This window comes from Rhea pennata, chromosome 1, assembly GCF_028389875.1.
Source record: "Rhea pennata isolate bPtePen1 chromosome 1, bPtePen1.pri, whole genome shotgun sequence".
Taxonomy (NCBI): domain Eukaryota; kingdom Metazoa; phylum Chordata; class Aves; order Rheiformes; family Rheidae; genus Rhea; species Rhea pennata.
The window spans coordinates 90,258,657-90,269,665 of record NC_084663.1 but is presented as its reverse complement, the minus strand read 5'-3'; the positions used below and the strand labels follow the sequence as shown (position 1 = coordinate 90,269,665).

General features: G+C 45.3%; 1 protein-coding gene across 1 annotated transcript in view; it reads right to left on the bottom strand.

The window, feature by feature from the left end:
• Window positions 1–272: 272 nt before the first annotated feature.
• CASQ2 (calsequestrin 2) overlaps window positions 273–11,009 on the bottom strand; it is a 40,771-nt gene continuing 30,034 nt past the window's right edge. The window contains exons 8-11 of the mRNA XM_062595219.1: window positions 10,224–10,278; window positions 8,900–9,000; window positions 8,444–8,518; window positions 273–4,435 (exon numbers count right to left, since the gene is read on the bottom strand). Of these exons, the coding sequence (XP_062451203.1) occupies window positions 4,235–4,435; window positions 8,444–8,518; window positions 8,900–9,000; window positions 10,224–10,278 (432 nt within the window). The 3' untranslated portion in view covers window positions 273–4,234. The remainder of the gene's footprint in view (window positions 4,436–8,443; window positions 8,519–8,899; window positions 9,001–10,223; window positions 10,279–11,009) is intronic.

Here is an 11,009-nt window from a genome sequence, read left to right as displayed (position 1 = left end):
ATGGAATCAGCCTGTGGTATGGCATGCCAAAGATTTCCTCTTCCTTGGCTCCCTGGCTGATGTCCGGGGACTGGGAGGAATATGAATTCACATTCTAGCAATGTGCCACTTGGGAGATGGGTCTTCACAGTCATCATGGGGCTGATAACACTAGATTTTTGGCTACTTCCTACTGAGCCTGAAGCAGTCTTAGATGGATGAGGGCAAAACATGATTCCATGTTTTTATTTATTTGTGTTAAGACCCACTTATTATGAATGCCTAATTAACACTTAAGATAAAAGAATTATTTATTAAGACCAGAAAAGTAGTAACAGACTTGCCTACAGAAACATTAAGTGCTCCCCACACATGCACACTTTTTAAAATAAAAAGTTATTTTGCTGGTTCCTCGTATAAATGTACTGACCTTTCACTCGTTGAATGAATTATAGGCAGGCTGACTTTGTTCTTCAGGGTGATCAGTGCCTTTCACTGCAGTTTGAAACTCTGGAGCCACTGCTGTCCCCCTTTGTGCCTGGTTTTGACAGAGGAACCCAGGGGGGCCCATGGCCTGGATCCTCCCAGCTCCTACCTTGGCCCCTGAGACCAACAGCAAAAGAGCCTTTTTTCTGGGAATAGGCAGGAGGGTGTCTCAGTCCATGTGAGCAACGTGTGATTCTGAACTTTGTATGTCCAACTAAGTCTGGACTCAGACTGTAAATGGAAAAGCACTGTGTCCCACCGGTAGCTCCCAAAGCGCTAGATATAGCAATGGTAAGACCGAAGATGCTAAGACTCATTAGTGCCTGTACAGAGCAACACAGTGGTTTTTATCAGTCACAACTCTGGATCCAGTGGTCCAGACCCAACTCTGATATCTCACTGGTCACATATTGAGAGATTATAACATAAAAGAAGAGAATGAAAGAAGACTGAGCATTTTTAGTCTTATAAGTAAAATATTTTAGCTTAATAGCTAAAGATAAAAAGATCTTATCCATGGACGGAGAACTAGAGGAAACTGTAATAGGGAAATGAGGGAAGGGAGAAAGGGGTTCTCATTGAAGGGCTGCGCTGGCACCATGGAGGAGTGGCAGCCGTGTGATTAGCCCTTTCTCCTATAATTCAAGAGAAACTTTCTACAAATCACTGACATCAGCCTGTCAGTCGCAGCAGGAGCTTAGACTCAGTGAGCCTCTGTGAGTTGGCCTAAGCATTACTGCCTTGATTTTTTTCCCCCTCAGATCGCTGTCACTTCCTACATTGAAATATATTTGTGCTTGTGAAATGCCTGTGCACTTGCACAGAGCTGTTGTGCCAGTTACTGAGTCTGTCTGTTCTGCTTGTGAGTGAGGCTACCAAGTGATGTCTCTCAGAGCACTTGGAGAGTGGCATATCAGGAAAAGACAGGAATCCAGAGCACAAGGGAAGCTATGCAGAAAGTACCCAGGCATTTGAGATGTGCAGAGATCCCACTGGGAAAGGCAGTAGAGCTTTGTTCATTTATTCTTCGTGTTTATAGAAATTCATGAGACTTGGAAATGACTGATCTTGGCCTACAGGGCCTATGCAGAATGCTAAGGAAGTTACTTATGCAGGGTTAAATCTTGCAAGTTTTACTCCTGGGAATAGCCCCAAGGTAAAGTTAAACAAATATCCTTCTCAGGGGAGTAACACAAGCAGTAATCATTACTTAACTCCAGCTGAGAGACTACTAAACTGCTAGTTTTGCCAGCTCACTCCTTAACCATTGTGCATAGATGAGGCCTTGAGTCTCCAGCTTGCTCTCCACACGGCACCCTGAGTCCTCCCTTTCTCCCAGAGCCAGAGGGCCTTCAGCAAGGAGGAAATGGCTGTAAAGAAAGAGCAAAAGGTCCTGTACACCCCTCCAACCAAGTGAGAGGGTTATGTGAAGGAAAGGAGAGGACTGCCAAGCTGAGAGCATGCTGCATCTTGAGCCTTCTGAAAATCTCCATGAGGTCCTCCAAGATGGAGGCCGAGCTGTTCATAATCCTAGTGCAAATATCCAGCCAGTGTCCCCAAACACACTTCATTCAAGTCTTCCACGCAGTGTTTATGCATCATAAAGAAGCAAGAAAGAGCAAATATATAAAAGATAATAGTTGACCTGGGGGCTTTGATGTCCTGATACAACCTGATCTTCTAAGAGCGTATGTCTGAAAAGTGCTGGTTAAACATTTGATATTCAAACTCCTCAAAGAGGAGCTACCATGGTCTATTGTCATATACCATATACCAGCCCTTTATGAACACAGTATTCATTTATGCACATACAGCTGCAGCGATATCTGCCTATGTTCATACCGGCACTTTCCACCAAAGGGTCATGACACAAGTAGAAGTATATCAGTACTTCAGCCTTTTTATACCAGTAGTCTTAAATTTATGCTTCAGTTATATGTAGAGACAAATAGACTGGCCAATAGGCAGAAAAAAAAAGATCTATAAAACTTTGCTTTGCATTTCATCCAATAAAGGAAATATATGGTGTATGTAAACCTTGTTTCTCATCAGGCTGATTCACATTCATACAGTAAGCTTTGATATTCCTGTCCCTTGCACTATTAATTCCACTAACATCACTTGTTATCTCTGACGTAAGCCAGTGTAAGAAAGACTAAAACAATGTTCCTTGTCTGTAGAAAGAGAAGACAAATATATCCTGCCTATGCTAACAAGTCTGAACAACTGGAAAAATGTATCTATAGATGTATTTATAGAGATAAAACTCTCTCCAAACTCTTCATTCATTGCACTATTGCCAAACTTAATAAGCTAAGACAATTGAAAGCTGCAGGCATAGGAACGCAAGGAGACCCAACACCGCTGAAGTGACTTGCGCGTGGATGGTGCTGCATTCACCAGGACTGAGTTGCTGATCCCTTGCATTATGAGTGACCCTTTTGACTGCAAACTAATGCCCTGAGCTCCTTTTCAGTTTGCAGTCAAAAGAGGCTTCTCACAGGCCACCATGGGACATCTGAGTCTCTAAGCAGGGACTAACTTTGCAGCTAAATACTTAAAAGCCAAACATCTTGAATCCTTTCTCTGCTCATTGTCCAGCTCACATTATCCAACATCTAATATGGTTGGATGGATATGCTGGTCATGGGAAAAGATGCAGTGTGAGATTTGGGTTAAAAGTCATCTAAAGCTGCAAGGTCATGTGGAATAGGATGACTTCAGGACAGGCCCCTGTGAATGTTTTCAGCAGCAGAGGTATGCACTCTTACATTTTCCTCTTCTACTATCTCATGCTCTCAGTGCACAACCTTTAATTTAGCTGGAGTTCACCTGAAAAAGGTAGGCCCAACTTAGATTTGGATGCAGATTGTTGGAACTGGGCTGGGATCTGGTCTGGTGCTTCTTGAAACTTTGGGGTTAAGAATCAACAGTTCACTTCAGCACAGTGATCTTCACCCTCAAGAATCTGGGCTTGGATCTGGATCTGCCTTTCCTGCAATTCAGGAACGTCCAAGCTGCAGTGTCCTATATCAGACTACACACTCTAACCCTATGTTTTGCCTGAGCTTTCAAGAAGACATTGTGCCAGATAGGCTCTATTTTTTTTTTGTTGTTTTTGTTTTGCACTGCTTTGCCAGACAAGAATATCCTGTTTTATAGAATAGCTGAAAATTTAATTAGTCTCTGTAAAGCCTTTGTCCCTTCCCAAACCTTTTTGCTACTTACAACATGGTAATGAGTAGCTATGGACTCCCACAGCAGAACTTTCAGGAGGATTCAGTGGTCTTGGCAGGGTAGCTGCAAAGCGTATTTTGTTTGATAAAAAGAACTAAACTTTACAGTGACCTTCTCTATGAATGAGATTTGGTCTTTGGATGTTAAGTAAGTGTTGGGCTGATGAGCATGGATAATATAAATTGGCTCAATGTGTTTCTCTGGCAGTGAGTGGGCAGGCACTTTTCCTCCCACCTTGGGGAGATTCGTGGGAGATTCCCTGCAAATTCTTACTGTCTGTATTAAGGAAGCATGATTTACAGTGGTGCTGGGTGCCTGCAGACGTCACCCACTGCAGGGGGCATCCTGGTCGCTCAAGCACCGCTGAGAATCAGGCTGTGGGGACTCCTAGCAAGGGCAAGGGAAGCAGGGCAGAGGGGGAAGGAGGAGCAGGGAGGTGCTTGCTGACACTCAAACACAGGTCTTCTGATGAAGTGACCTGCTGCAGTGGAGGCCTCTCAGCACCCACAAGTCAAACTGTACACAGTCAAAGCTAATCATCGTCATCATCGTCATCGTCATCGTCATCATCATCATCGTCGTCATTGTCATCATCATCATCGTTATCGTCATCATCATCGTCATCATCTTCAGTATTTATCTTCCCAGAAAGCACATCCTCTATCCAGTCTTCCAGCTCTTCAGCTGTGGGCAGGTCATCGTCATCTCTGATCTCCATCCAGACACTGTCAGCCTGGAAGGACAGGTGACAGAGGGGATTAGCCACGCTCAGAGACATGAGCCGTAGATCAGATTTGCTGCTATTGTGAAGGGAAGGAATGGACCTTGGGTGGGATGTGTGGATGGTGGTGGCTAGCTTACCTCTCTGACACTGCCTGGGGACAGGATCAGCCAAAATATCTCACCACCGCTGCTGGGTTCACCACTTGCCTCTAAAGTGCTGGTGTTTCTGAGGAGGAGCAGTGGGATGGGTTTATGCATCTATGGGAGCGTGTGGTGCTGTTTATCCCTATGGCCTGTGTATACGTTGCATTTTCCTCATCCTGTTTGACCAGTTCTGCTGACCCCAAATCTATACATAAAGGTTATGCCACTTTCCCTCGCATAGCCCCAGTACACAGCCTTTCCCTCTTCCACCTCATAGCCCTTCTTGGGTCTGTTCCTGTGGACCTGCTCACCCTGCCTCTTTGAATAGCAACTTTGCCTCAGAATAATGCTGTGGACTCTCTATATGTGCAGGTAGTTTCTTCACTTGTAAACCTTTCCCCATGTCATTTTAACCATGCTTTGCCTGAAGACTGGCTACAAACCTCTGTACCCTGGTCTATGGGGCCTCTCTGTTCTTTCTCTCCAGCCATCTGCACAAGGCAATGAGGGAGGTATTAATTCAGGAGCAAGATGCTATCTAAAATAATACAGTTAGCCATGGACAGAAAGCATTGCATAGTCTCTCTTATCTGAGACCTGGAGATGAAGGTTTTCTCTCTCCTTTGCTACAAGTTCCTTGGGTAAACCTCTGGGGAAGACCCTTTCTTTTCACTGGTGCCTTTCTGTAAAACAGGATCAGCATCCTATTTCACAGAGGTGCTGTGAGGTTATCTTGGGCAGCATTTGATGTTGCAAAACTAAGTGCTATTCCTATATCAGAAGATAACTATGGGCTTTACTATGGGCTTTGACAAACTCACGACATATCTTTCCCTGTCTTTGGTGCCTAATTCTCTCTCGTTTTCTTTCTTTCTTTTTTTTTTTTTTTTTTTTTTTTGGATGGTTTGCTAAAAAGCTAGGCCATATTTCTGCTCAAATGAAGAGCAGAAATTATGCTCTTATGTTTCCTCTTATGCCCCTTATGTTTCCTTTCTAAAACACAAAACTACAGCAAAAACAGGCATAGAAGGGCATAAAGCTCTTACTTCATGCAAATGATCCTGTGTTGACTGCAGGACAGTTTGTGTAGCAAAAAATGACACTTTTGAATAAGGGGAATAGGACTGGGCTCATTGCACAAAGAAAAGATGCTATGTGAATAAAGCAGCAATATTTTGCAATGTATCATGGCACTAGTCCTGAGCCACTACAATGTGATGGGCCAGTGGGAGGCCTCTGGGAGCTCAGTGGTATTTGCGTTGGCAGCTTTTTAGAGAAGCAATGGGGTCACAGAGGTTATGTCCACTGAAGCCAACAGGAGCGTTTATCTGTACACTGCTGTGTTAAGTCCCACTTTGTAACTGTCTACCTCAGCTGAATTCAGTGATGTAACACTGAAATAACAAAATGAGCTCAATGTTTGTTTTAGATATCACCAGTCAACCTACAACTTTCTTAGATCTCTCTCTTGAGGAATAAAAAGCAGCCTAAGAGGAAAGACAGAAAAACTACAAACATTATAATCAACAGCCTGAAACTTTTATTATATCAAATCTAGATAATCCATAAGTTTTTACAGGTCTCTCAGTGGTTGTTGGATAGTATGGCCTATGTTCATGTATAATATCTCTTTGTGTATGATTTTCCTACTACCTTCATTTGACTTCCATGAATTTCCATTCATAGCTATTCAATGTAACTTTGACATGACTTTAAGCATGGCCAGCTGCAGTAAATACAATGAAGAGAGATTACTAGCCATGGGCTAGTAATGACAGCAACAAGCTACAAGATTTGGGCTCTGTTTCTGGCTTGTCCATTCATCTCTTATACTATTTTAGGTGGTGCATGCTATCTTTTAGTCTCTCTTAACAATTCTGTTAACAAATCTTAACCCACTCAGTCCCCAGTCTCTAGGTATCTATCCAATTGTTTGATGGATGCTGGTCTATTATGTATGAAACACCAGCTACGTCCAGCCAGGTCTGTACCTACTCTGTAACTCCTGAGCGAACCGATGCTGTTCCCTTTCTCTGCACTCAAATGTGCCAAGCAGGATCCAGGGCCATCAATTTCTTAATAACACCATTACTTTGCCTTGCCTACCACATCTCACTTTTTATGGGCGCTATTGCTTCTGCTTTGTTGCCGTCCTGCAGCACTTGTCAAGTAATAGGACGTACAATCTCTACTACTTGTCCAACATACAGGAATTTCACTCTCCCTTTGTATGGGAACAAGGATGTGGATTACTCTGGGTCACAGAGCAGGGTCAGTGGCAGGGCCAGGACTAGCATCCAGCCCCTGCTCGTTGCCCCAACTCTGTCAAGTCCCTCCCTGCTCTCTCCTAATTGAATTATCTGTCTCTGTATCGATGAAATTTCACACATGAAGAAGTCAGTACCCTCAATACCAAATTAAGACTAATTCTGTGATGGAAACAATTCTAGTTCCAGAGACACTCTCCATTTCCAGATAGATTAATTTTAAGCCACAGTTTAAAGTATCCAATATTTAATCATTAAAAATAAACTAAAGTGGTAAATAAGCCAGGCTGGAGCACGTGTTACATGTGCTCTGATCAGCTTGGCAGTTACTGTCAGAAGGAGGAAAAATGGTTTTCTTTGCAGCAAAGCATAGCGGGATGTTGCTTGGTGGATGAACTGTACCTTCTGTGGTAATGTGGTAGCACAACTCAGAGCTGCCTGCCTGGGGGAAAATCCCAGATGCTGGGCAGGGGGCTGTGTTTTGGCTAGTGGTGGAGGCCAGAGCTGTGCTCTTGCCTGTGTTTGCATGGTGGGCTCCATGCAAGGGTGCGCAGGAACATCCCCATCCCCTCTTCCTGCTTCCTCCCTGTGGCCAAACATCATGTGGCACTGGCTTTGGTGTGGGCACAGGGAGGTGGGGCCCCCCCATCAAGTTAGTGCTGCTGAGGGGGTCAGAGCCTCTGATGATGCTGTTGGGTGATGTGAAGGGGAATTATGACTCAGGGCTGGCTGTAGGCTAGACTGTGTCTGCGAACCTTCCCAGCAGGGCCTACGAAGCACCGAGGAGCCTTGCACCTCCTTGCTGCCCTTGTCCAAGGTCTTCTGGTCCCCGAGCATGTTGGCAACCGACCTTTTATGTGGCAAGGAAGTAGCCTCAGTTTCAGGCTACAGGAGGTGCAGCTTGTGCAAGGGAAGTGGCAGCAGTGGTTCAATGGAATGAAAGCTTAGAAGATCCCCCAGCTACCCTCTTTGCCTCAGGACAATCCCTCAGTTTTGAGTTTATGCTGTCTTCTTATTAAGGCTGTTTATTTATTTATTTATTTATTTTAAATCTGTGCAGTTGCTCCTCGTCATCTGTTGGGACCATCTTTCACTCCTACACTCAAGCTGTGTCACTCTGCTTCTGCTGCAAAAACATCCTACTCCTTCTTGATTTTTCTTTCCCTAAATGCAACTCCCCCCCGCTACACACACACAAACACTTTCTTGCCTCAAACCCAACCAGGCTCCAGTTGAAGCAAACCCTTTCTGCGAGGCACAAAGGTGCACACCGAGTGAGGGTGTGGAAATGGGAGACTTTGAAATGAAAACCAGGCAAAGTTCTGAAGTTCAGACCACAGGGGCCAATATTGTCCTAGGCAGAAGAGTGGTTTGTGTGTGACTCAGCAGCAAAAACATGCTCAGACTGAAACCTTGAAGCCTGCTGTTGGAGATGTTTGCACATGGGAATGGTGAGCTCTTGATAATTTCCCCTGAGGAAAAAGCATGGTATACTTACACAGTAAAAATCCTAGTGACCTCAGTGGACTTGCTTTCTATCTTACACCCCATCCTTTCTAGCACTCTAATCTTACAATCACTGGATTTTCTGGGCTTGTGCTACTCACATCTGTGACGTTCACCACCCCAATCTGTGGTCTGAACAGGTCAATCTTGAAAGTCTTCTCCCAGTAAGTGATCAGCTGCAGTAATGAAAAACAAAGCTCAGGCAAGGATCTTTGCAAAACCTCTTTATATTCATTTACCCCGCCAGACTGTAGTGAAGAGACTGTGTATTGATTAAATCTGCAGGAGAGAGTCAGACCTCAAACTCGGGCTGCCTCACACAGCAGAGAAAAATACCACACCCTTGCCAAGACAGCCAAGTAGGAGAGCATCCTCTTTCTCCAGTGCTAGTGTGAAAAATGTGGCTGGGAGGCAGACTCTGCATGAGTAGCCCTCAGTTTGATCCCCTGAGACCCAGCTTCCCTTCCTTTATATTCTGTGCACAGCCTGGGGCAATGCTGGTGCTCTCACACATCCACACACAAACCCAAGAAAGGAAACAAGACTCTGCCACTCACCAGTGGAAAGTCATCGGGGTCAATCCACACAATGCTCAGATCGGGATTATCCGTGTTGTCCCTGGCAACCTGCTTCAGAATTTCCAGGAACTCAAAGCCATCTGAAATGATATATGAACTGCTTCATCCCTCTCCTAAAAATATGTTGGCATTTGCACTCCTGGGATTTTCAAAATCTCTCACAAAACAGGAATTGTTTAATTTAATTCAATTCTTTTTCTTCTGATCATTATGCTTTTAATTTCTAGCACCCTCCAAGGATACTGAAATTAGTTACACATGGATTAAGTCTCATAATCCTTCTACAAAGTGGAACAATGTCACTATTTTCTTTCAGCAAGGCAGGAAAGGAGTCCCTGAGAGGCTGAAGCATTTCCATGTCCTGGAGAGGATTTAGCAGCACCATTTCCCTTGCTTTTCAGGAATTGTTGCCCACAAGTTTTCTAAGTGCACACAAATCCAGCCCCAAGCACATTCCCGGAGCCACACAGCAGAGTCAAGGAGCAAATCTTGGCACTCGGGTCCCTGCTTCTTCACTCTGTGCCATAAAACGTATAACTTGCCATGCAGAATAAACCAAAGGTCTGCACTGGACACTGTTTCAGCAAAAGCTGGGGCTAGTACGAAAAGCTGCTAAGGAAATGCAGGGCAGTGATGAATTACTCCCTGGTGCCAGGCTGGGTTGGAAAGGGCTTTTCATTTTTTTTTTATTTTTTTTTCCAGCTGACCATCAATTTAAACCCCAAGCTGATGATTCTGCCCATGCATTTGACTCCTGAGCAATGCAACTGCAAGCGCAAACGATCCTGAGCAGCCTCACTTCCTGTCCTGGCAGGCGCTGGCTTCCCTTTCTATGCCAGGGCATAGGGTTCCTGGCAGGAGACAGGGCTGCCTGACTGGTCCAACAGGTTCCCAGCTGCTGGACTGGATTTGCTCTGGAAAGGGCATGTTAGGAGTGCTGAACAGAAAGGCAATAGGCAGCCTTCCATCTCAAAAGGCTTCCCCATGGCTGGGCTACCAGCAGAACAGCCTTCACATGGGAAAGACACAGTCCCTGGAAGGAGGAGTCAGGGCAGAGTCAGCAGTGGAGGATGAGATACCTGTGGGAGCACGAGGGATGTATTCATGAGGAAGGTAACTCACACATGGAGGAGCAAAGCAGGGAGAACATCATGTGAGCAGGGTCAAGAAGGGGAAATCTGGGGGGCTGCAAAAAGGACTTGTATGCAAGGTTCCCACTGAGCAGCCACAATGCAAATAAAGCCCATCAGACTGTGCTTCCCTTGAGTGACAGGGTCATGCAAGGAGGAAAATGGCCTCTTACCTGGATCATCTTCTTCAGCAAAGGCCACAATGTGGATTCCTTCCATGTCATCCTCCTGGAAGCAATAACATGATTACTGACAGGCCAGGAGAGAGAGGATAGGGGCCCAGCTGCTACTGGAGACCAGCAGAAGTGGGATACCTTCAGAAGAACTGTTTAGTCATAAAGGGAAGCTTGACTGGAGCCCCACTGAAACACCGAGAAAGATTGCTGAGGTAGGACTGAGCTGTAGAGGTAGCAGGTGCTGAACAGGGTGGTTTGGGTGGCATTGTTGAGTCCTGCAGCTCAAAACAAGTTGACACTGCAGCTGTGAAGGAGACAGAGCCTCTCATGGTGTGGTTGGGCAAAAGCTTGCTTCTGAAAGAGGCCACAAGACCTCCAGTTTGGGGGGGTATGGGCTCACCGCCATGGCTTGAGGCCATATATCCCCAGTTAACAGATGCTAGGAGCCAGTTCATAGGGAGACAAATATCTTCTACTTTGTTCAGACCCCAAACACGTTCCTTTAAGGTCAGTAAATGGGGTTTGCTCACCATACCAGAGGAGAGCTGGCTTACTTGAGCATCTTTGGAATGTGAAAGGTCTGGTCCAGGCAGGGGTCTCTGTGAGCAGTGAGGGGAATCGACTGGGAGAGGATGTCTCTGTGCAAATGCCATGGGGCTCAAGTGAGTGCAGGGAAGAGACAACAGCCTGGTGGCTCAGAGGAGCTGGACTGCTTTTCTCCATGAGCCACATGATTGTGGGCTGGGGTAATGATATTGGCAAAGGTCAATGGATCTGCCAGAT